The sequence below is a fragment of the Numida meleagris genome, chromosome 3 (assembly GCF_002078875.1).
Source record: "Numida meleagris isolate 19003 breed g44 Domestic line chromosome 3, NumMel1.0, whole genome shotgun sequence".
Classification (NCBI taxonomy): domain Eukaryota; kingdom Metazoa; phylum Chordata; class Aves; order Galliformes; family Numididae; genus Numida; species Numida meleagris.
Window position 1 is genome coordinate 105,957,364 of NC_034411.1, and position 26,042 is coordinate 105,983,405.

At 50.4% G+C, this 26,042-nt stretch overlaps 1 protein-coding gene and 1 pseudogene across 2 annotated transcripts; both read right to left on the reverse strand.

Moving 5' to 3' along the window:
- LOC110395845 (interferon-induced very large GTPase 1-like) lies at positions 3,244-24,315 on the reverse strand. Of its 2 annotated transcripts, XM_021390784.1 has the most exons (4): positions 24,231-24,315; positions 22,945-23,133; positions 22,247-22,371; positions 3,244-11,299 (listed from the first exon to the last, which is right to left on the reverse strand). In XM_021390784.1, exons 3-4 carry the CDS (start codon positions 22,323-22,325, stop codon positions 4,008-4,010), a joined length of 7,371 nt encoding a protein of 2,456 aa, XP_021246459.1. In that variant the 5' UTR covers positions 22,326-22,371; positions 22,945-23,133; positions 24,231-24,315; the 3' UTR covers positions 3,244-4,007. The 2 variants fall into 2 exon arrangements, with proteins under 2 accessions (XP_021246459.1, XP_021246460.1); XM_021390785.1 differs by lacking the exon at positions 22,247-22,371.
- On the reverse strand, positions 11,308-13,202 carry LOC110395847 (annotated as a pseudogene).

The window sequence follows — 26,042 nt, forward strand, 5'->3', positions numbered from 1 at the left end:
TGAGTGGCTGTGCCTGAGTGATATGCCACCTCCTGCGAAGTACATGCAGGGCTTTCCCCTATTTTTTCCTATTTTCCCATATTTATTTTCCCATTTTTTTTCTCTATTTGCCATGGGACAGGAGACAGAGTAGTCCCCCCTCCCAAACTGCTATCAGCCCATAGCACCCATCCATGGTGGCCCAACTAAATACGGGATCCTGACACCCATCATGTGCCTGATTCCATTGTGCTACAAGGCATCACCCAGTTATCTGAATTTGATCCCAGTTTGTCCATTCTGTCCTGCAAAGATCTGGAGCTTCCAGGGGCCTGGGAGGACCCCGCGATTGCTGGTCTTGCTGCTCAAGTACATGAACCATGGTTCGTGCCAAGCCATGATGTTAGATTTTGTTCCCACTCCCACTTTCATGCTTGAGGTCCCTGCTGCCGTGGCTCAGGGTGCAGTGGACGGTGGTACTCCATCTCACCTCCCAGGTGACTCCCATCTACAAGGTTCGTAAGGAGGATCCGGGGAACTACAGGCCTGTCAGCCTGACCTCGGTGCCAGGGAAGGTTATGGAGCAGATTGTCCTGAGGGAGATCACGTGGCATTTGCAGGACAACCGGGGGATCAGGCCCAGCCAGCATGGGTTTGTGAAGGGCAGGTCCTGCTTGACCAACCTGATCTCCTTCTATGATCGAGTGACCCGTCTGGTGGATGAGGGAAAGGCTGTTGATGTGGTCTACCTAGACTTCAGCAAAGCCTTCGACACTGTCTCCCACAGTATTCTCCTGGAGAAACTGGCAGCCTGTGGCTTGGACAGGTACACCCTTTGCTTGGTAAGGAGCTGGCTGGAGGGCCGGGCCCAGAGAGTGGTGGTGAATGGAGTTAAATCCAGCTGGCGACCGGTCATGAGTGGTGTTCCGAGGGGTCGGTGCTGGGGCCTGTCCTCTTCAATATCTTTATTGATGACCTGGATGAGGGCATTGAGAGCACCCTCAGTAAATTTGCAGACAACACCAAGCTGGCAGGAAGTGTCGATCTGCCTGGGGGTAGAGAGGCCCTACAGAGAGATCTGGTCAGGCTGGATCTCTGGGCTGAAGCCAATGGGATGAGGTTCAACATGACCAAGTGCTGGGTCCTGCACTTCGGCCACAACAACCCCAGGCAATGCTACAGGCATGGGGCAGAGTGGCTGGAAGGTTGTGTGGAGGAAACGGACCTGGGGGTATTGGTCGATGCTCGTTTGAGCATGAGCCAGCAGTGTGACCAGGTGGGCAAGAAGGCCAATGGCATCCTGGCTTGTATCAGAAATAGTGTTGCCAGTAGGAGTAGGGAAGTCATTCTCCCTCTGTACTCAGCCCTGGTGAGGCCCCACCTCGAGTACTATTACCAGTTTTGGGCCCCTCGCTGCAAGAAAGACATTGAGTCCCTGGAGCGTGTTCAGAGGAGGGCGACAAAGCTGGTGAGGGGTCTGGAGCACAGGCCTTATGAGGAGCAGCTGAGGGAGCTGGGATTGTTCAGTCTGGAGAAGAGGAGGCTCAGGGGAGACCTCATCGCTCTCTATAACTACCTGAAGGGAGGTTGTAGTGAGCTGGGGGTCAGCCTCTTCTCTCTTATAACTAGTGACAGGACGAGGGGGAATGGCTTCAAGTTGCGCCAGGGGAGATTTAGGCTGGACATTAGGAAATACTACTTTTCTGAAAGAGTGGTCAGACGCTGGAACAGGCTGCCCAGGGAGGTGGTTGAGTCACCGTCCCTGGAGGTGTTCAAGAAACGTTTAGATATAGCGTTGAGAGACCTGGTTTAGTGGGGTTATTGCTGGTAGGTGGATGGTTGGACTGGATGATCTTGCAGGTCTTTTCCAACCTAGCTAATTCTATGATTCTATGATTCTATGATTCTATGATTCTATGATTCTATGCTGGCTGGGAAGGCCAATGGGACCCTGGGGTGCATTGCACAGAGCATGGCCAGCAGGGTGAGGGAGGTGATCCCCACTTCTGCTCCATGATGGAGAGGCCACATCTGGAGCACTGCGCCCAGGGCTGGGCTCCCCAGTTCAGGGGGGACAGGGAACTGCTGGAGAGAGCCCAGAAGAGGGCTGTAGAGATGGTGGGGGGCCTGGAACATCTCCTGATGGGGAGAGGCTGAGAGCCCTGGGGCTGTTCAGCCTGAGGAAGAGAAGGGGAGGGGGAATCTGATCAGTGCTGATCAGTAACTAAATGGTGGGGATCAAGTGGATGGGGCATGAGGAATAACTTCTTTACTGTGAGAGTGGCAGAGCTCTGGAACAAGCTGCCCAGAGAGGTGGTGGAGTCTCCTTTCCTGGAGATATTCAAACCCACTGGGATGCTTTCCTGTGCCACCTGCTCTGGGGAACTTGCTTTAGTGGGAGTTGGACTGGGGGATCCACGGAGGTCTCTTCCAATCCCTATGGTTTTGATTCTGTGAAATATACAGTAATATTATCAGTTACTACAAATGTGTTACTAGTAATGTAACAAATATATTGATGATTGATGACTTATATGCACATGAATCTGTATACACTCAAAATACTGTGGGTACCACGTGTTACCAAACTGATCCCAGATGTGGGGCGCTGGGTCAAACAGACCTCCACAATGCGCTGGTAAAGAAAACCTCCAAAATGGATCAGAAATGACCTAAATCCCAACAGTGGCCCAACAGGACAGGAACCGAGTCCCACGTCTAGGGGTTTGGAGCCAGCAAGGCGTTCCCAGTGGAGCCGGGCTGGTTTGGGGAATGCTGTGAGGAAGGGAGAAGCTTGGGCAGCATGGGCAGAGGCTCCATTTTGGGCACAGAATGAGTTATTTCTGTCAGGGACACGAGAGAGTGCAGGACACTGCCACTTCCAGCAGCTCCCGCTGGGCAGCCTGATGCAGACCATACTTCTCCCAGGCTATTTTCCTTTCTTACAGCTAAAACAGCCAATAGCAGTTCCCAATTCCTACTTCCTCAAGATTTCCTCAGGAATATGGCTGCAGAGAGAAAAAAAAAAATCCCTTTAAATATTGGAAGGCCACAGTGAGGTCTCCCCTCAGACTTCTCTTCTCCAGGCTGAACTAGCCCAGTTCCTTCAGCCTGTCTTCATAGCAGAGGTGCTCCAGACCTTGGGTCATCTTCATGGCCCTCCTCTAAGCCTGCTCCAACAGCTTCACATCTTTCCTGTGCTGGAGGCCGCACACCTGGATGCGGTACTCCGTATGGGGCCTCACGAGGGCAAAGGCTGCCCAGAGAAGCTATGGGTGCCTCATCCCTGGAGGAGCTCAAGACCAGGCTGGATGGGGCCTGACCTGGTGGGAGATGTTCCAGCCCTTAGCAGGCGCTGGGAGTGGGTGGGCTTTAAGGTCCCTTCCCACTCAAACCATGCTAGGATTCTACAATATCGTGGCTTAAGTGGAAAGAAATCATGCAGAGACCAGCCCAGTCCAGCTCTACCAGTTTATTAGCAAAGACTACAAAGGATTATAACGAATCACCAACTCTCCAGGAGAACCAGCAGTACTGCAGGAACTGTGCAGCAAAGCCCAGTGTCCGCTGTGCTGGTACAGGCAGAGCTGGTTAGATGTTCTCCAGACCAGCATCCAGTGCCCACCTGCCTTCACAACACAAATGCTAACATCACACCCTGCTGATGTCTACGGAGGAAGCTGCAGAGATAACTAATTCTCTGCGTTGGTTATACAAGGAGCTTTTGCCCAGAATCTAAGCACATGCTAATTGTGGTTGGATTGGCTGCGAGATGGAGGGAATTTCTCCAAGAAAGGAGAGGAGTGCAAGAAAGGAAGAGGAGTTTGACTTTATCATGAGGCAGGGGCATTTCTGAGGAGTGGCAGGAGTAGCACAGCTCATTCTGTCCAGCTTTACAAGCAGTTAGATGCAGTTCTCTTGACATGGCTGATGGCTGTAATTGTTACAACAGTATTTTGTGGATATCCTCACGTCATGTTCTTCTAAAATGCAAAGCAGTTGCAAATTTTCCTTCATGTCAATTTAGCCTACCTCAGTTCGTTAAGTGCTTCCTGCTTTGTAATTGTCTGCCATGCAGCAGGGATTTCACCTCTGCCATGAAATTTACCCTGGTAGAGTTCTTCTAGCTGTGCCCTGAAATGAGACACAAACCATTTCCAGTATTTTTGCATGGATGTATCAGGAAGAATGTTCCAAGTGGAATAAGGATATCCTGCATCTCGATATGTCTTGTAGGGGATCCATGTATCTTCGCCAATCCTGAAGCGACAGTTACTGGCAACAAGGCTAGAACAAATGTCGATGACAAGGTTGTTTGTCATATGCCATCGGTATGTGCCCAAAACTTGTGGACGATGGAAGACAAGCTGGTGGTCTCCATCATGGTTTGGTATAGTGTTTGTGCAAACTGCCCAACAAAATGGACACTGCTCCTTGCACCCTGGAAACTGTTCCACCAGTATTTTGTAAGGCTGCTTTTCAAACGAGCTCAAACCAGCACGAGCAAACTCGTCCTTGAGATGATCTCTCAGGGGAGAAAGTGCCTCCATCATGGCGTTATTGAGGAACTCTATGCCTGTTATCTCCAGATGTTCAATGCCAACCAGGTCACTCCTGGGCAGTGTTAGGACCCCTCCAAGTTCTCTGCAGAATTCATCCAGCCAAAGAGAGATTATGTTATTTCTGTCTCTTCTGTCTTTGACAGCTGTGGTTGATGCAAAAACAGCTTTCTGAATGTTTTCATAGTACTGATCCAGAGTTCTATTTAAAAACATTGTCAGCCGACGGTTCTGATCTAGACAGTATGTCTCAACACGTGTCTGAATGTAACGCTCCATAAAGTATACTGGGGATTGAATGTACTGCTTGAATTTTTCAAAATTTTCTTCTTGTGCCAGGTATTTCAGTATGCAAACTTCCAGAAAGGCTCTACTGCCATTAAAATCAGGTACTTCGCTCCTCATATGCTCAGCTATGACAAGAGCTGTCTTGTCATAGACGGCCAGGCGAAGACCGGGGCTAATCCTGCTGCACAGGAAATCAGCAAAAGTTGTGATAGACGTGGCTCCTTGGCAGGAAATCTGGAAACATTTGAAGAAATCTTCTCTCTTGCTCTCCAGGTAGATGGCTGGGTCATTCGCTTTCCTGAAGGCTGCATGCATCTCTTTAAACCTGGGTGCTGCCTTTTTGCACAAATACACTGAAAGATCTATTCTGTAATCTTTAGTAAAATGATATTTTTCAGAGCTAGGGATAGATTTTGTACCTTCCTGCACTTCATTAAGTATTTCGTGAATAAAAGTGCGACTGTAATCCATTTTGTCCTTTTCCTTCTGGTCAATGTTTTCCTTCACACGCCTTATGATGCTATCTGTAATGTTTTGAAAGCTGCTCACATTAGACTCACCAAAACTTGAAGGAATAAAGCCCAAAAGCTTTTTCGTGGATATGTGTTTCTTCTCATCAAGAGAAAAGGTGGTCTGTTTGGAAAAGTTCGCGATTCGTTCAGCTACATTAGGCTCCTTAAAGTGTTCGAGAAGGACATCATCTATTTCCACATCAATTTTCACCTCTTCCAGAGGGGGAGCATTAGAAGACACTTCAGCAACCCATCTCATCCAGAGGGAATTAAAGTTGTTTCTCAATTCTTGTTCACTTAATTCCTGGCCTTTAAGAGACAGAGCCAACTCTCTGCTCTTTTTCAGGAGCTCATTTTCATATTTAGATTTCCTCTCATCCACTCTACTCTGGTTCTTCTTTAGCTCTAGAAGTCTCTCACACTTCCTCCTGGTTTCTTCAAGAAGGGACGCTTTTAGCTCTTTCAGCTTCAGTTCCGTGCTACTTTTCCACTGAATCAGTATCTCACAGTCTCTGTCTTCACTGAAGAACTTCTCCACGTCTTTGGTGATGGCATCACTTGTTTCTTGCACCAGATTTTCAAGCTGTTTTGTGGTGATTTTCTCCAGCTCTCCATTCCGAACCTTGTTGTCCAGCTGCATTTGCAAGTCTAAGATGTGCCTTCTCAGTTTCCAGGTCCACTGACTAAAGGAGGTTTCCAGTTTCTTGTATGCAGCAATCTCCACTGAGTTCTTGAAGCTGAAAACAAAGTTTTCATTCCGCAAGGCGTTCCACAGGTCACTAATACGAACTTTCAAGCTGGAGAGCCTCAGAACACTGCCCTGCGATTCCTTCTTGGCAGCTTGGAGAATTTTTCTCTTTAATTCCTGGACGTTCTGGCTGTAGGTGGGGTTGGGTGGTGCCATTGGTGGGTTACCCTCCCACAGGTGAGCAAAGTAATGAATGTGGGTGTTCACGTCAAAGCGGATGACGTCACTGAAGCAGGTGACGTCACAGAATTCCTGCTGGGCTGCTGTCACTGTCATTTCATCCAGCTTCTCCTGCAGACGCCTTTGTCCTTCCATGTTCTGTTCCTTTGCTGTTATTTCTCCCACATTTTGATGTACAAACAGGCAGCTTGGGGAAAGCTTGACTTGCTTCATCCTCAGAAAAGCCTGCACAGCAATCTGAAGGACGTCTTGCATTTCTGACGGATTCTCCCCAAAGATGTTGATCAGAGTCATGTTGCCAATGCCGATGACGAAGGTGGCCAGCTCGTTGTCATGATTCAGTGACTGCTTATTGGCCATCTCTATGGCACGAAGTCCTTCTGTGTCCACAACGAGCATGTAATCAAAGTTCACATCCCGCTGCAGCTTCTCGTCCACTTTAATGAGCTGCATAAAAGCTCCCCGGGTGCATCTGCCGGCACTGACATTGAACTGGAGTCCAAACATGGCATTCAGTAGGGTTGATTTCCCTGTGCTCTGGATGCCAAGCACGGACAGGACAAAGACTCGCTTGTCACCTAACTTCTCAATTAACCTGTCAAAGATTGCTGCAACCCATTGTAAGGGTACGTAAGAAGCATCACCATCCATCAGCTCAATGGGATACCCCGAAACCATCAGATCAGCTGCAATTTCAGGTAGTTGGCGAAAACGTACCTCTTTGGAGTTTGTTGATTCAAGAGCTTCATAAATCTGTCCCACCTCTCTCAAAATATGCTCAAGGCCAACAGATGAATCATTGATTTCATTGGAAAGGGAATCTAACCTTCTCATCATTACAGTTTTGGGGTTGTTTTTTTCATTGCTTTTCTTTATTGCCAGGATTTGAGACCATAACTGATGATACTCTCTCTTCAGTTCATCAAGGCGATCTGAGGACAGGTCATCCATGAAGACCTTCATCCAGTGCAGGAAGTATTTCTTGGTGTTGACAGGCTGTGACTGGAGAAAGCCAAGGACTGATTTCATCAGCTGATTGAGGGGGAATGCTTTGTCTAGTTGCTTTCTTCTTATTACAGATTTGTCACTTTCAATTTGGCTCCGATGATGTTCTATGCTCTTGTTCCTCTTCTCCTGTAAGCGAGTGAGTTCTTTGTCCTTTTTACACCAATCGTACCACAGTTTTCCTTGCAGAGGCAGTAGCTTTGATTTGATCTCAGACAGCTTCTCTCCCTTCAGCAGCTTCACCAGCATGTTTGCCTTTTCTTTGGCTATCACACACGCTTCTGCATCTTCATCGACTAAGAAGCTGTGCTTGCGAGCTGTGCCCAGACACATATTGAGGCTAGAGCACGTGTTCAAGCCCTCCAGCAGATCTCGGATTGTTTTTGTCAGCTCGCCCACTAATTCTGCTTCATTTCTGTTCTTGATTCCTATTCTTATGTTTTGGCTAGATCGGCCAGCTGCAATGTTCTCTCTCTCAGTGAACAGACAAACCAAAGGCCTCTGAGACTGCCACAGGTCATGTAAAATTTTCCTGCCTTTCTTATCGCTCTGATCCGACTCAGAAATGAGAGCCACATTCACAGCAGAGATCTCCTGCAAGAAGCTCAGCTGTGGCTCATGATCCCTGGCATCTCCGTGCAGGTTACAGAAAGCAACACAGCCGTCAAAACTGTCCTCGTCGCTACCACGGGGACAATACCAGGAGATCTCCACCACACCTTTCATCAGGAAACAGTCTTTGGTGCTGCCTTTGCAATGCCGGTGGAAAAAAGTGTCATGTCTTTGTTTGCTCAGCAGAGCGTTCAGGAGCTGCGACTTGGAAGAGGAAGGAGAGCTGCCGATGCGTATGAAGGACACGATGGGTGTCTCTGCCTGATAGATGAGTTTGTTTGTGTAGCTGCTACTTTTTGTCTGCTCTCCTGATTTTGGTGCTGCTTTCCAGCTCTTTTTGATTTGGCTGAGGGACCAGAGAGGGAACTCGATCTGTGAAGTGCATGGGTTGGGTACCAGGAGGGGTAGTGCAAACTGGCAGAAGGCAAGCTTTGATGACACGTACTGCCTCATGAAATCATTGGCACAATGAAAAATGGCCATCTGCAGGTCCATAGGGTGCACGTGGCTCTCCCTGGTTGCAGATTCAGGGGCTCCTTCATCCAAATCACTGAAAAAGTCATCAAAAGAATCAGAGGGCTCTTTCTCTGTAGCTTTTGGTGTGGGCGTGACTTGTGGCTTACTCTGTTTTTTGCAAGTCAGGTACCTCACGCTGTAGTCCACACACAATAGCTTTTGCAGGAAGTAAAAAGGCAGTTCACTCTCCTTGCAGGGCTGGCTGCCATGTACAGATGTCTTGTGTATGATGTGGAAGTCTTCTGACCCCATTTTTCGTGGATAGTAACTTTCTAGCCCAAGGCGCTTAAGTATGTTGAGGAACTCAGGGTTTGCACTGGCTTGATGAGTTTTGGATTTGCTATCATCAGATTTGGGTTTGGATGGACTGGGAGGTGTTATTCCTTGAAAAGTGTCTTCCATGTCTTTGATTATACTCTGTGTCTTCAGATGGACAGAGGTGTCCTCCAGTTGCCCACTGATGTAGGCCTGCAAGTCACTTTCCAGCATCTCCCAGTCTTTGAATGCGTTCTGTTTCTTGAGGAGATCTTCTATCTCTGCAGACCATGAGTTCTTCATCTTATCTTCCATGAAAACTAAGCGCTCACTCTTCTGCTCAGGGGACACCTCACCACTTTCGGATGTTATGGTGAGGCCTGTGAGGAGCAGGAAGGCCTCGGCTCTGTAGACATCCTGCTCCTTCAGGCCCTGGTACTCATCATATGCAGTTTTCATTTCCTTGGCCATGAAGTTAATTTCTGGACAACCAAGGAGGTGCTGAAAAGTGCTACTTTCTACTTGGTATCCAATGCTGGTTGTAACTAAGAGCACTATTAGTTCGATGTCTTTCTCTGCCCTTTCCTGCAGATACTGGAGCAAAGAATAAACAGCCAGGCTTATAGTCAGGGTAGCTTTGATCTTTGCTTCATGAATGGCAGATGCAGAGGTGGCTGGTGAGTAGGTGACTTCCTGAATGTGCTCCTTCATTTGCAGCAGTGTCTCGATGAGATCCTGAACCTCAGAAATACTGGGAATTTTGGGAAATGTGTGCTCAGTGCAGAAAATCCATTGCATAATGAGGGAAGCCCTGGGGAAGTCCTTAACAGAATGGATGTGAGGATCCAGCAGGCACTGCAGCAGAGATTTGATATAGGTGATGTTTTCTGGAGGCGATTTTTGGCAAAACAGAACGGTATTCAGCAGAAACTCCTGCATTGCCTTATTGGACAAGCATACATTGATCCAGACACTGGGATTTTTTGCTTTTTCATTCAGAGCCTGTTTGAAATCTATCAACGCGACCAGTTTCCTTTCATCTGCGGTCACCTCCCAGGTCTTCATGTGCTCCAGGAATGCTCTGGCCTCTTCCATGGCACTGGCCAGTTCCTCTCCAAACACTGTGCCAACGCTGTGATTTGTGAGCGCTTCATATGCAGCCCTGAAGCTGGTGCTAAGTTGATAGGCAGATTTAAAATCATTGGAGTGGTTGGACAGGATGATGTCCCACACTGGGATCAGCTGAAAGCCCCTGTCAATAACAAACCAGGTTGTGTTATTGGCCACAAGCCCATACTTCCACTGAGCAAGGGAATCTGTCTCTGATGGACCCCCTGTGTTGGTCACAAAGAGCTGAATCGCTGTGTGGCTGCTGCCTCTATCGCTTCTCCCAACTGATGCCTGTGAGCTGGATTTGGAAACGTCCACACTGCCAGCAAAACTGCTGAAGCTCGCCCTGACAAAGGAGTTCAGTGCTTCAGATGCTTGTTGCTTCATCTCTTCCTGTTGCTCTGCCCTGAATCCTTCGGAAGATGCTTTCCACCAGAATATGCCCCCAAAGTGGAGGGGTCCCTGGTTGATGTGGGACCCAAACCTGCTGAAGAAGCTGGCACACCTGCTCTTCAGCATGTTGAGCCTGTCTGCCTCCTGGGTGATGCTCAGAAGGTGCTCGATGCAATGCAGCTCCCTCAGGGCCCCATCTGAGAGGCGAAGCTGGTCCTTTTGGAAATAGCAGGAGGCCAGAGGGATGTACTGGTACTTGGTGGTACAAATGTACGCCTGCTCTGAGCGTGAGTGGTGAGTGACTTCCTTGTGTGAGGAGCTGCTGTAATCTACACCTCCTTCAACACTTAACCCCAAGAACCCGGCTTTGGCAGAAACGCTGAGGCTGAACCCCAGCTGCTCCATGGACTTGGTGAAACTGGCTTCAGCTGCAGAGGAGGAGAACTCCTTCCTCTCAAGCAGTGACCCTTGCTCCGGACCAGCAAGCTTGAAACCCCTGGGGACTCTGATGAGCTGCTCTCGCTTTGCCAGCATGTCTGCCAGGCTGTTGGTTCGGTAAATGCCCTGCAGAGCCAATCCTCCTGACGCCCGTCTCAGGACCTCCTCGTCAGAGACATTCTCGCTCCTGCCCACGGTCTTCTCCTGCTGCTCCAGTTGCTTCTGGATGCTTGCAAGCTCATCTACCAAGGCCTTCTCTGGTGGTGCCCAGTACTCCCTGGGAATGTCCATGGCTTGCCATAGGGCCTCCTCTTTCTGTCTTACCATCTCCTTGCTGTGGCTGTGGCTGTGATGCAATTCTTTCAGCTCCTGCAGGGCTAGCTTGGCTTCTTCTTGCCTCTGCTTCATCATCTCCAGGCGCTGCTTCTGCAGCTCCTCAACAGTTGCTTTGTTGTCTGTAATGTGCAGAAGCTTTCGGAGTGCCGTTTTCTCCCAGGGGTACTGTACCTCACACTCCAGCTTCAGATAGTCTTCATATTGCAGATGTTGCAAAGCTTCTTTTGATTTAATACCTAATACCGTCAACAGCTTGGGGAGCCAGTATTCTTCATCCAGTCCTTCCCTCTTTAATGTTTCTGCCAGCTGTTGTTTAGCAAGATTGGCCTTTTCCAAATCATCTGCTCTCTCCTCCTGTGACTCCATGGCTGTGGAAGAGGTAAACAGACTTCAGTTAAAGGCACGTTAGAAAAGGCCACCGCCTTTTCTTAGAAGAGGCTGCTCCAGAGCTCCAGGGATTCTTCCCACCCAGCTGCTGGAATCCAGCCTTGGGCACCCCAGCAACAGACAGATATGGACAGACACACAAACACACCACGGCCGTGGCTACACAACCAACCCTGGACAGGGCGCTGCCTTCGGCAGCACCCTTGTGTATCCCCCAGACCAGTCTCACCTGTCACTGGCTCTGCTTCCTTGCAGCACACAGACATGAGGTAGAGAGGGGGACTGCACAGGCTGAGATAGGAAAGGATTTAATAAGGAGACAGGACAGAGTGCAGTGAGTGGGCTTGCTCAGACAAGTGATCTGCCACTGGTCTCATGACAGCAGCCCCTTTCGTATCCTTTTCTGCCTGTTCCTCAATTTTGGTCCTTTTCTGCTTCCCTTCAGCATCATTCCACAGGTTGTGCTCAAATACCTCAAAGTCTCCTTTTCCCTCTAGTTAATCCAAGCTGATCCTCTTCAGAGCATGGCCCAGAGTGTTCTATCACCCAGGAAGTGGCCATTGGAGACTTTGGGTCATCAGCATTTGTAGGAATTCAAGATAGACTATTCAGAGAAGAAGGTGCAGGACAAGATTAACAACATGAAGATAGGAATGCTGAGAACAAAGGATGCCTCCAGGAGACAAAAACATGGGTCAGGTGATCCATGTGATCACCGCATGATATCGATCCTGATTGGAGGAAGAGTGTGTGGCTAGGAACGACTCATGACTCTGACTGGATAAGCACCTGCATGCATGGTTCAGGAGTAGACCAGGGGTGACTGTGGGATGTTTTGTTGACATGTAAAGGGGGGTGGGAATGTTACAAGAGTGAACTTGGGAATGTGTATAAGGGATGTCAGAACCTGCAATAAATGATGCGGATTGTTCACGCATCTGAGTCTGTGCCTTTCGATGCTGCAAAAGGCGCCCAACGTGGGGCAGCCGCTCTCCACCAGCAAGAGCTTGATGATAGCATGCAGCATGGGGTCTGGCTTTGAAAGCATCCCGCCCCACTGTGTCACACGGGTGGGCTGGAGGGAGCTCACCCACTCCAGGATCTCATTGTTCTCAGTGGTCTCCTCCAGGTTCTGCAGGTTGGGGCTGACGCTGCGGACAGTGTGCATGTAGGCTGTCAGCAGCTGAATGTCACATTTCTGCTCTGCTAGCTGATGCTCGTGTTCCACTGAGGTCTTCTCCAGCTCGGCGATTCTGGTCTGCTGCTGCTGCACCACTGATCTTAAATGCTTGATGCAGTTGTAGTTTGGCAGCTCCTCTCTGGGCATTTCCAAGCGTCCTTCCTGCTCACGGGTCACCGGGCACTTGGGGTTGTGCATGCAGTTGTTCACGTGAGACATCCGGTTGCAGAGTTGCGCTACTGCCGTATAGCCAAAACCAGCGTTATTGCAAGTGATCTGCAGCTTTGAGAGCATACTGTGCACAATTTTCAGGCTGGGGCGGAGGTGAGTGACCATCACCACACTGCAGCCCACAGGGCAGGTCTGCTGCTGGGAGAACCACTGGGTGATGCAGGCATTGCAGAAGGTGTGCTTGCAGTGAGGAGCCTGAATGGGCTCCTCCAGGACCCTGCTGCAGATGGGGCACATAATGTCTTTACCAGCATCCCCCTGAAAGCGTGCTACATCATACTCCATTGTTCATCACTGATGCCAGAACCCTTCCATGGCAGAATTCCTCCCTGAGTTGTGCAGAGGCGTGCTGGTGCTGAGTCACTCTTTGCGAGGAGGTGCCCCCAGTGGCCCATCTTTTCCCCTTCCTCCTCTCACAGTCCAAACATCTTTCTTTGAGGGCCGCAAGCTGTTGCTACCGGAGAGTTCTTAGAATCATAGGATGGCCTGGGTTGAAAAGGACCTCAAAGATCATCTAGTCTCAACCTCCCTGCTGAGTGCAGGGTCACCAACCACTAGACCAGGCTGCCCAGAGCCACATCCAGCCTGGCCTTGAATGCCTCCAGGGATGGGGCATCCACCACCTCCTTGGGCAACCTGTTCCAGTGCGTCATCACCCTCTGAATGAAAAACTTCCTCCTAATATCCAACCTAAATCTCCCCTGTCTTAGTTTAAAACCATTCCCCCTTATCCTATCACAATTGAGCCATGTAATCAGTCATTCCCCCTCCTGTTTATATGCTCCCTTCAAGTACTGAAAGGCCACAATGAAGTCTCACCAGAGCTTTCTCTTCTCCAAGCTAAACAAGCCCAGTTCCCTCAACCTTTCTTCATAGGAGAGGTGCTCCAGCCCTCTGATCATCTTAGTCACCCTCCTCTGAACTCGTTCCAAGAGCTCCACGTCTTTCTTGTGCTGGGGGCCCCAGGCCTGGACGCAGTACTCCAGGTGGGGCTTCACAAGGTCTGAGTAGAGGGGGACAATCACCTTCCTCTCCCTGCTGGCCACTCTTCTTTTAGTGCAGCCCAGAACACAGTTGGCCTTCCAGGCTGAAAGAGCACACTGCTGGCTCATGTCCAGTTTCTCATCCATCAGGACCCCCAAGTCCTTCTCTGCAGGGCTGAAGCCATGCTGGCTGTGTCGGATCACCTCTTTGTCTCAGATGTGCCTTAACATGGTAACCAGAAAGATCTGCTCCATGATCTTCCCAGGCACAGAGGTGAGGCTCACCGGCCTGTAGTTCCCTGGGTCTTCCTTTCTCCCTTTCTTAACAATGGGAGTAATGTTTCCCTTTTTCCAGTCACCAGGGACTTCACCAGACAGCCATGATTTTTCAGATATGATGGAGAGCGGCTCGGCAACCACATCAGCCATCTCTCTTAGAACCCTAAGATGGATATCATCCAGTCCCATGGATTTACATACATTCAATTGCATGAGGAGATCTCGGACTTGTTCCACTGTTACAGTGGGACAAAATCCGCTCCTCTCACCCACACCTAGAGGTTCAGGATCCTGGCAGACACGGGGAGCCTAAGCACCAGTGAAGACCGAGGCAAAGCACTTACTGAGCACCTCAGCCACTTCTCCATTCTCATTTATCAGAGAGAGAACACTCTCCTTGATCTGTCTCCTCCTGCCTATGTCCCTGTAGAAACCCTTCTTGTTATTTTTCACATCCCTAGCCAAGTTCAGCTCCATCTGTGCCTTGGCTTTCCTGATCTTATCTCTACATATGCAGACAACAGCCCTGTATTCCTCCCAGGCTACACAACCCTGCTTCCACTTTTGCGTACATTTCCCTCTTTTCCCTCAGTTGAAACTGCAGGTCCTTGCTCAGCCATGCTGCTCGCATGTCTCCTCTGCTTGATTTCTTCTGCTGGGGGATGGAGAGCTCCTGTGCTCTCAGAAAGGTGTCCATAAGGAGTTGCCAGCTCTGTTCTGTTCCTATGCCCTTAAGGACAGTTTCCCAGGGGATCCCATACAGCAGTTCCTTGAGCAGCTGGAATTTTGCTCTCCTGAAGTTCAGATCCCCGACTCTGCTTTTTGCAAGGCCTGCATTCCTGCAGATCGCAAACTCCACCAGGGCATGGTCACTGTAGCCCAGGCTGCCTCCAGTCTTAACCTCTTGTCATGGTTTTGTGATTTTTGTTGTCGGTATTCCACATCATTACATCATGTAAAGAACTGGCAGTTAAAGAGTTAATTCCCTGGATACTGCAAACTGCCTTTTTTGGTGTGTGGCCCTCTGAGGGGGAGGGGAGGAGGTGCATTCCCCAGGGGTTTTTGTGTTGGAGGGGGTGGTGAAGCCGCGTGGGAGACGCGGGGTCTGTTCCTTCCTGCCCGGCAGAGAAGCACGTGGTCCTCCTGCAGTTTACTGTGTAAGACTTTCAGCTTGTAAACTCTCTGTTACAATTCCACTAGCCTCATTTTTGATATATTTAGTAAAATTAGTTGTTCCTCCTCAGATTGGTGCTGCTGTTTTGTGTTAGATCCGCCTACGAGTCCCCTGCCTTTCCCCTCTTCCCTTTGTTTCCCCAGGGTGTGGGTCCGTGGCTTCCCTGCTGCTTTAGCCGCTGGACCGCCCGGGGCCGGCCCCTACCCGCTGACAACTTTTTTTTTCTCTTTTCTCTTCTTTTTTTTCTTTCGGGCCTGTCCCCCTTGTCACGGACGCAGACCCTTAGATAATACCGTGACACCTCTCTGATGCTCTCCTCCGCACTGGTGAGCACCAGGTCCAGTAGGGCTTCACCTCAGGTCGGTCCATCTAATACCTGGACTAGGATGTTATCCTCAACAGACTCCAGGAATCTCCTGGATTGTCTGCTGCCCGCCGTGCCACTATCCCAGCAGATACCCAGGTGGTTGAAATCCCACCTCAGGACAAGAGCCTGCAAGCGTGGCATCTCCTGCAGTTGAAGCAAGACAGCCTTGTCAACAGGCTCCCCCTGATCAGGTGGCCTGTAGCAGACCCCAACCACTAGATGTCCTTTACTGGACCAACGCCTGATTTTAACCCACAAGCTCTCAACCTTGTCATGGCTGTTACTCAGACACAGCTCTTCACAATCTATTCGCTTCATAACATAGAGGACAACTCCCCCTCCCCTCGTACCCTGTCTATCCTTTCTGAAGAACCTGTAACTCTCAATCACAGTATGCCAGTTATGAGATTTGTCCCACCACGTGTCCATGATAGCAACCAGATCATAATTTTCCAAGCACATCACGGTTTCCAGTTCCTCCTGCTTACTTCCCATGCTGCGTGCATTAGTGTAAAGGCACTTCAGCAGGGCTTTCTGGCACACTACCTTTCTAAGGGACCCTCCCTCAAACCTCCAAAAGAAACCTGAAGTTTTCTTCCACTGCCTCCTAGAGGGACATGAGAAGGTTTTGGACGGGGGTCAGCAACATTACTTCCTCGGAGGTAGTGAGATCTCTGAGGTAGGAAGATCCTACAGGACAGTTTGGAGGTTCTTCTCCACAATCTCCTGGTGTGACAGCAACCCCAAGCCTTCTTCTGCCCCACTGCACTCGACTCTCTTCCCACATCGGATCTAGCATAAAATCCCAGACTACTCACTCTACCCTAGCGAGCCTCATTGCATGCCCTTTCCCCTTCCTGCCTAGTTTGAAGCCTTCTCAATGAGCCTTGCTAGATCTTGGCCTAGGATTCATTTCTCACTCAGAGACAAGTGACACCCATCTGCAGCCATTAGACCAGGTGCTGAGTAAATCGCCCCATGGTTGAAAAACCCCAAGTTCCTGTGGCGGCACCAGCCTCTCAGCCGCTTATTCATTACCAGGGTTTTCCTAGCCCACTCCGTGTCCCTCGCCACCCCAGAAGGGATAGAAGGAACTATCAGCTGTGCTCCTGCTCCCTCAAACAGAATTCTGAAGGCCTGAAGTCTTTTTTGACAGTTTGCAGGCTTCTCTGAGCTACTGCATGCCTGAACTATCAGTAATGGGTAGTAATCAGAAGGGTGAACCAGATTTGGGAGTTTTCTAGTTAAGTCCTTGACCAGGGCTCCAGTGAGCCAGCACATCTCCCTGTGAGTCGGGTCGGGTCTGCATATGGGGCCCTCCATTCCCATGAGGAGGGAATCGCCTACGAATCACCTACGGGCTGGTGAGCCTCACCTCTGTGCCTGGGAAGATTGTGGAGCAGATCCTCCTAGAAGACATATCAAGGCACATACATGACAAGGAGGTGATCCGAGATAGCCAGCATGGCTTCACCAAGGGCAGATCTTGCCCGACCAATCTGGTGGCCTTCTTTGATGGAGTGACGGCATCGGTGGATGGGAGAAGGGCAATCGATGTCATCTACCTGGACTTCTCCAAAGCCTTTGACAGGGTCCCCCACCACATCCTTCTCTCCAAATTGGGGAGGTATGGATTTGAAGGATGGACTATTTGGTGGGTTAAGAATTGGTTGGCTGGTAGCAGCCAAAGGGTTGTCATAAATGGTTCTATGTCAGGATGGAGGCTGCTCACGAGTGGTGTCCCCCAAGGCTCAGTCCTGGGACCGGTGCTCTTCAACATCTTTATCAGTGACATAGACGATGGAATCGAGTGCACCCTCAGCAAGTTTGCAGATGACATCAAGCTGGGCGGTGCAGTCGATACATTGGAGGGAAGGGAAGCCATCCAGAGGGACCTGGACAGGCTGGAGAAGTGGGCCCATGTGAACCTAATGAGGTTCCACAAGGCCAAGTGCAAGGTGCTGCACCTGGGCCGGGGCAATCCCAGGTATTTATACAGACTGGGGAAAGAACTCCTTGGAGCAGCCCTGCAGAGAAGGACTTGGGGGTCCTGATGGATGAGAAGCTGGACATGAGCCAGCAGTGTGCTCTTGCAGCCTGGAAGGGCAACTATGTTCTGGGCTGCATTAAAAGAGGAGTGGCCAGCAGGGAGAGGGAGGTGGTGGTCCCCCTCTACTCGGCTCTTGTGAGACCCCACCTGGAGTACTGCGTCCAGGCCTGGGGCCCCCAGCACAAGAAAGACGTGGAGCTCTTGGAACGAGTTCAGAGGAGGGTGACTAAGATGATCAGAGGGCTGGAGCACCTCTCCTATGAGGAAAGGCTGAGGGAACTGGGCTTGTTTAGCCTGGAGAAGAGAAGGCTTCGGGGAGACCTCATTGTGGCCTTTCAGTACTTGAAGGGAGCATATAAACAGGAGGGGGAACGATTGTTCACGAGAGTGGATAGCGATAGGATAAGGGGGAATGGTTTTAAACTGAGACAGGAGAGGTTTAGATTGGATATTAGGAGGAAGTTTTTCACTCAGAGGGGGGTGATGCACTGGAACAGGTTGCCCAAGGAGGTGGTGGATGCCCCGTCCCTGGAGGCATTCAAGGCTAGGCTGGACGTGGCTCTGGGCAGCCTGGTCTAGTGGTTTGTGACCTTGCACTCAGCAGGGGGGTTGAGACTAGATGATCTCTGAGGTCCTTTTCAGCCCAGGCCATCCTATGATTCTATGATTCTATGACAATAACCCTTCTGTCTTTCTTAGCAGAGGCAGTCTGGAGACGCAGAGCTGACTGCCTTGGCCTTGGCAATGTCTTAAGCAAACCTTCCCATGCCTCTTCACTCACGTCCCCTTCAATTTCTAGTGCCCCAAATATATTACTTAGGGGCACGTGGGAGAGTGAGTTTTGCAGGGAAGTGGTTCGCCCACGATGCTGAGCTAGAACTGTCTTCCAACCCTCCCCGTCTCTCAGGTCCCCTCTCTCTGCTGGACAGTGATGGGGCATGGGATCCATCACTTTCTGGGCAGTATCTCCCAGGCACCTTTCTCTCTGGCATGCCAGCGAGTCACTCCAGCAGTCAATCTCCCACTCACACTCCCTGATGGTCCTTAACCTCTCCACCTCCTCCTTGAGCTCTGCCACTATGCTAAGCAGATCTTCCACCTGCTCGCACCTTACACAGGTGGAGTTCCTGCCGCCCTCCCCCAGCAGCAGCAGCAGGCTCAGGCACTCCCTGCAGCCGGAGACCTGGACAGCCACATTCGAGGGCAGGGCCTCCGTCTGGGTCACCACAGTCTTTGTGGGGTGAGCTCGTTGCCTAGTGGAGACCATGGTAATCTGTGGAGTTGGAGACTGCCAATATATATGCTGGTTTCCCGAGCGAGGAGGGACGGTACTTCTGTACGCTCCTGCACAAGGTACCTCACCTTGTTGTGAGGCCCAGTACCTCCCCTACCCCCGCCCGGCCCCGACGCGCTGCTACGCAACGCCCGCCCTGCCGGGAGCCACCGCCCCGCTGCCCATGACCGCCCCCGGCCGGCCGCAGCCATGAGTTCCCTCACGCCGCGCAGCTTGGGCCTGGAGCAGCCCCGCACTGAGGCCTTGCGCAGTGCGGCTGCCAAGCAGGAGCGGGGGCTGGGGGCAGCCGGGGGGATGAAGGCCGCCGGGAAGAGCCGGGGGACGACGAGAAGGGGGACTCCAAGGAAACGCGGCTCACCCTGATGGAGGAGGTGCTGCTCCTGGGCGTCAAGGACCGTGAGGGTTATGGAAAATCACATCTCATTCCATTCAGCTGCAAACCCTCAAAACAGTACACCACGTGCAGACATTAAATGATCTGCAAAATTATTAGGAAGCACCAATTGATGGCGACCACTTTTGAGTATTCCTGCTCAAGAGCTACACCCGCTATTGCAACTACTCAAAGGAAGCCCGGATCTAACCTCTAAACAGCATTTAACACCGGAAGCACTACAGTGCTTAGACTCTGTAAAAACATCATTTGTCCATCAGAATAGGAGAGCCTTACAAAAACAATTCCAACTGACTGCGGATCAAGCCCGTAACATTATTGTAACATGCCCAGACTGCCAGGCAGTTGCCCCTTTGCCGCAGATAGGGACAAATCCCCGTGGCACAGCACCTCTTCAACTCTGGCAAACAGATGTCACTCATGTTGAAGAGTTTGGCCATCTAAAATAAGTGCATGTAACAATAGATACTTATTCTTCTTACATGTTTGCTACAGCACATACAGGCGAATGCAGTCGTGATGAGGATAAACACTGGTTATCTGCTTACGCTGCTGTGGGGGTCCCACATACTATAAAAAAGATAATGGACCTGCGTATACTTCTAAGGCCACTCAAACTTTCCTCCAAGAATGGGGAGTTAGACATGTTACAGGCATTCCTCGTTCTCCCACCGGCCAAGCTATCATTGAACATGATCATCAAACATTGAAATGTACTCTTAATAAACAAAAAGGGGGAATACGGGAGACACACCACGAGAAAGATTATGTAAGGCTTTGCTTGTGCTGAATTTTTTGAATTGTGATCATGCAGATACAGCTCGAGCAGACCACCATTTTGGGGTCACCCCAATGCTCAAGGAACGGCCAATGGTTAATGTTTGGAATATGGCCACAGGGCACTGGGAAGGTCCCTTACCACTGATAACTTGGGTTGTGGATATGCTTGTGTTTCCACGGGTACTGGTCCTAGGTGGGTTTCGGTGCAATACCTTCGGCCTCATCTCAAGGCAGAGAACAGCATCCAGCCCTCAGAATGACTGGGACTGTGTGCTTCTTACTTACTGCTATTGTTTTGCAAAATGTTGTATTGCAGATAGCACATGAGTGCCACAGTGAGTGGTGCAAAACGGCTGGATTACCCACTGGATGGTATTGCAATAACAACACTGGTAATGGTATGACAAAAGTGGGTGATTTTCCTGTATTACTGATGCAGCCTCAGGAATTAGAATTATTAGGCGCTATCTAGGCTGCTGTGTGCTTCTTCCTCAATTTCAGTAGAGGATCAAATGTGAATTGAACAGGATTCAATGTTACCAGTGCTGGAGTCTATGGGAATAGCTCTTTTTGGTGTAATTTCACCACCCCATTATCAGTAACACCCGGTCACGATGCACTTAGCCTATCAATTAACCTTTTCTTAATTTGTGGAGACAGAACCTGGAAAGGAATCCCAGGCAAAGCTAAGGGAGGACCCTGTACTATAGGAGGATTAACTCTCTTTCATCCCACTAATCAGCATTTAAAAATACGACCACGCATCACTTGAGACAAAGGCGCACGTTATCTTGCTTTGATTCCACATGTGATTCTAATATAGAAATCTGGAATATTGCCCAACAGATTTTTTTAGTTGACTGGTCCCTTCAATTGGCACCTATGTCAGGGACACAAAGGCCCCTCACTGAAGAATGACCTTGGGATGGAACAAAGTATTCTGATAGTTTTAAGGGAACTGATAGTTGTGTCTATAGCTGCAAATATTTTGTTTTGTAGAGAGAGCTGTCCTTGGTAGTTTATTTTACTTTGAGAACAGGTGTTCCATTTGGGCTCTGTATAACGCACTGGCCACGCAGATGCGGTGTACAAATGGAAAAACCCCTGCAGACCCTGGGGAGAATAAAAGCAGGGGAGAGTCTGTGATGGGTGAGAGAGGAAAAGTGCCCCTTGAAGCAGGATACGCTCTGCTGGCACTGCCTATCGCATCCACCGCCGGCATGTTCCTTCTCTCCCCTTTCTGGTGGTTTGCTGTCTTTCAAGGGTCGATACATAATAATGCACTTGCTTAGGGAGTTTCTGCTTCCCGCTTATGGTCTTATCTGAAATGGATGCCCGTGTGTGTGAGTGTGCATATGTTGGCTAAAACTCATGACCCTCTGTGCAACTCTGAGTGCATGGTTTGCTTGCCTTTGCTCCTGAGACATCCTGTCTCTCAGATCCAAATGTTCCCTGAAACAGCACCGCTCAGCATTAGCTACACTCACCAAGTTAGGATGTTAGCCAGCTAAGGAAAGGAATGCCACTAGTGATGCTCTAGCACGCTTGCCAACTAATTTCGATTCTATCCGACATGCAACTCTACAAAGTCTTGCAACCATTGATTTTCTGTTAGCCCAAAGGCATGGTTGTGAGCACTCTAAAAGCATGTGTTGTATGAATCTTACTAATCAATACATCAGAGTTTACAAAAGTTGAAGATTCTCCCCAATCAGTTACAGGTACACAGAGGATGGGACCCTCTGGAATTATTTCCCAGGCTGCAGAAACTTGGGCCATGGGCCAAATGTGTGTTTGTTCTTTTTTTAATGGGTTTGATAGTATTTCTTGTCATTCTACTATGTTTGCCTTGGCAATATGATTAGTGATATTATTTTGTAGTATGTTAATAGTTTGCTAATAAACAAAAAAGGGGGAATTGTGGGAATACAAGAAAGACTGTTCAGAGCAGAAGCTGCAGAGCAAGATAAATGACATGAGAAAGCAAGGCTGAGAACCGGGGAGATCTCCAGATGAAGAGAAAAGCAAAAGGAACATCTCACGGCTCTGACTGGATAAGCATCTGCACGCATGGTTAAGAAGTGATTGTGGAATGTTTTGTTGACACGTAAAGGCGGGTGGGAAAGTTAAAAGAGAAAACCTGTGAATGTATATAAGTGATGTTAGAACCTGTAATAAATGATTTGGATCACTCACATCTGAGTCCGTGCCTCCGACGCTGCACTGGGCCATGGGCCAAACATGTTTGTTCTTTTCTTAACGGGTTAAATAACATTTGAGGTCATTGTGCTATGTTTGCCTTGTCTCTTGCATTCAGCATGCTGTCAATCAAAGCATTGATCGAGTTATGATAACGCAAATGCATACAGCAATGCTGCTACAAAGCGTTACACAAAATGAAGGAGAAAGCTCTAAGTCAGGCAGTCGGGATGCCGTGTCCAAGGCATGATTATATTATTAACATGACTAGTGCCATTATTTTGTACTATGCTGAGAGTTTGCTAGCTGTTGTCCCTGTGGGGTTTAGTTTATCACTGCCCCCTTTACCTATCATTGCCTTGGCACTGGAACAGTCCTTGACTGCATAACGGTGAGGAAGCCAACGCTCTCACTGTGCACATACCCTTACAGCGCTGTCATACAGAGCTGAGAATTGTCTCTGTCTCTATTCAGGTGGATATGAGGAGATTTATGCAGTGCACAAAACCTTCCTGTGCAATCAGCTCTCATCCCACCAACTACGTGCTACAGCTTTTCCATCTCAGGATTGGATGCCAGGCCCTTGTTACTGTGCTCTTTTGACTCTTGCGGAGCCTTTATGCCCTCTTTTCCTTTATGCTCGGGGAAGATTTAAGGAAAAACACTAAATGGATTTGCAGTCTGAGTCCTCTCACCTCACAGCAGGTGCTCCTGGAGGTGTGATGCTTGGCTTTCCAGAGGATGCAGGGCACCAGGGCACCCGGCCCAAGCGAGGCAGCACACAGTCACTTGTGAGGCCCGGTAGACAAGGTAGGGTTGTGAAGAAGAGGTTGGGAACCACTCCAAGAATTCAGGAGGAAAAACACGAGGAAAGGCCCAGAATCCTAAAGGAGAAAAACAGACACTCAGGAGAGGGCAGCCGAGAATGCAGAAGATTAATTCCAGGAAGCAGTGAAGGCCAGCCCTTCTCCTGCTCCTGTGGGACCTCCCAGGGCCACAGAGGAAGCGCCCTGCGGGAGATGAAGGAATATGAATAGCGCTGGGGCGGTGCTGGAGGAGCACCGTGTCCAGAGGACAAAGGGCCTGCTGGGGCAGGGGGGGACCAGAGGTATCCAGCGGTACCCCAAGCATCCTAGGGTTCTGTGAGGGCTGCGTTGGGTGCTGCTCCACAGAGGCGGTTCCCTCCTGCTCTTCACAAGGAAGTTCCCACCCGCTCTCCAGCCAACAGAGGCATCTTTTCCCCACTTTGCACACTTTGTCTCACAGCAGGAGGAAACCCAGCAAGCCAGTCTTCCCTTTGCCATTCATAGACGAATGGTTAATGGAGGCTGGAACGCGTCCTGGTGGGGTGCAGATGGGGCAGGGAGGGGAAGGCAGCATAGTGGCAGGTAAGAGTAAAGGCTCAGCAACAAGAGAATTCCCTCTATGAGGAACGCCATTGAGAGCGAAGGTGGTAGGGAGAGATGTGTGCACAGCATGTTGCACAGACACAGCTGCCAACAGCTGCCCCAAAGGGCTGCACACCGTGACACGCGGCCAGCACCGCTGCACCGAGCCCTTAATGCAGGAATGAGCGCAGCACGCCAGCATGCAGAGTGGGGCCACAGAGCTGCAGGGCTCTGTGTTGGGCTCTGCTCCACAGCTCCCCTGGCTCTGCCTCGGGGCCCTGCTCCCCACTCCATCCCTGCACTGCCTTTCCCCTCCCCGAGCCCCTTGTGCTTCCATTGCTGCTGTGCCTCAGCCCCTGATCTGGGTGCCGAGTCCATCCTACTTCCCTCCCCTGCTCCTCCCTGCACCCCTGTGCAGCCATTGCCATCGCAGCCCCCGTAGCGCAGCCCCTTTTCCCCCTGCCACAATCCCCTCTTTCCTGCTGGCCCTCTCAGCCCAGCACCGTAATGTGAGGCACCAAGCAGAGGACCAAAGGGCTCCCAGTGGGTGCGAGTGCCCCTGCCCCACCCCAGGCACCGCAGCCAGGCCCTACCTGCACTTGCGGTGCTCCACAGCCCTGGTGCTTTCTGAGCCTGGCTCTGACCCTGCTCTTATAGAGCCCGCAACCTCTGCACAGGCTGCAGCTTCCTGCTGGTGGGGCTGGGGGAGGCCTCCAGCTGCCTGAAGCTGTGTCTGAAAGTGAAACTCGGCAGCTGCTGTAAACTGAGCTGGTGTCTGGAACTCTTTGGATATGGCTGTGCAGTCAATTCACAGCCACCAAATCCACCTCTCAGGGAGACTGGGATGTCCAAAGCAATCCTGAAACCATCAGCAATCAGCTCAGGGAGTTTGAGCAGCACTGGGAATGCCCAGACTCATCTCCCTCCAGCCCCATGCACCTTGGGGTTCTGTGAACCCTGCAGGCTCTTTGTCACTGAGCACACATGCGTGCTGGGAGCTCCCAGGTTGCTGGCTCCTGCCAAGAGCTTACAAAGGTGTCACGTCTCAGCATCCTCCATCCTTGGGAAAGGTCTGGAAGCCAGCTGGGCCTTTACCAATCAAATTGTGAAGTTAGGAGGTGTACTGGGCATTCTTCACTGAAAGCGAGTGACTCTGAGAAGCACATCCTGTTTCACAAGGGCCTGATCCTCTTCCAGGAAAGGCTCTGATTTCTGAGAAGCAGAGTAGGCAGGCACGGATGTTGAGTGAAAATGAAACAATTTTTAACCCTGTCCTGATGGTGTGTGTGGAGCAGGAGCTGGGAGAGTGGAGGACAGGACGCTGTTTGCTGCCTACAACATGAGGTGGCTCCTGAGGTCACGGCCCCAAACCTGCAGCCTCCCCATTGCCAGTTAGTGCTGAGGCCGGGGATGGCACTAACATCAGAGAATGAGCTAAGAGAGCATTCCTGTAGTGTGCATCCCCCATTTATTGGCTGCCAGGCAGAGGGACATGGGCCAGCCCCCTCTCTCTTGGCTACCGCTTGTTCACTTTTAGCTGCTTACCTTCACGAGGAGCTCCCTTGGCTTCCATTAGAATCATTGAATCATATAGTTGGTTAGGTTGGAATAGACCTACAAGATCATCCAGTCCAACCATCCACCTACCACCAATAATCCCACTAAACCATGTCTCTCGACACTATATCTAAATGTTTCTTGAACACCTCCAGAAACGGTGACTCCACCACCTCCCTAGGCAGCCCATTCCAGCGCCTGACCACTCTTTCAGAAAAGTAGTGTCTGCTAATGTGTAGCCTAAATCTCCCCTGGTGCAACTTGAGGCCATTCCCCTTCATCCTGTCACTAGTTATAAGAGAGAAGAGGCCAAGCCCCAGGTCACTACAACCTCCCTTCAGGTAGTTATAGAGAGCGAATACATAGAGTCTCTTGCTTATATTCTTCTAGAATATATAAAGTCTCTTGCTCCTGAGCGAGAGCAGTGAAGGGGTGTGGGGTCAGCAGGAGCTGCCCCTTCTGCCTTCAGCTCTTCCTCCTGTGCTTTTGGTTGCACTGCTGGCAGCCAAGCACAAGGTCACCGGGCGAGCCCTGCTGCGCTTGATGGAGGGGACACTGCAACGCATGGGGGTGGCACCGTGCAGCCGATGCTGGGAGCTGCTGCAGGAGCTGCTGGGCCTGTGGCTGCTGCAGGAGCTGGAGGAGCTGCTGAGCATCGTTGGGAGGGAGCAGCATCCACAGGGCCTTGGTGATGTCCCCACAGATGGACCAAGGTCACCTCCATCCCCAGAGTGAAGGCTGTGGGCAGGGAGCTGATGCCACGTGATGGAATTAAGCACATGACGTGGCAGCAGTGCTGGAAGGAGGCCACCGTGTTCCCAAAATATCCCAAACACAGCTGGTGATGT

Bases quoted from the DNA above. Each gene is read 5' to 3' on its own strand.
- LOC110395845 (XM_021390784.1), bottom strand. From the start codon at position 22,325: ATGTTATTTAACCCGTTAAGAAAAGAACAAACATGTTTGGCCCATGGC. The intron at 11,300-22,246 runs GTGAGTGATCCA...CCTCTTCCACAG, and splicing joins TCGGAGGCACGGACTCAGAT to CCATGGAGTCACAGGAGGAG.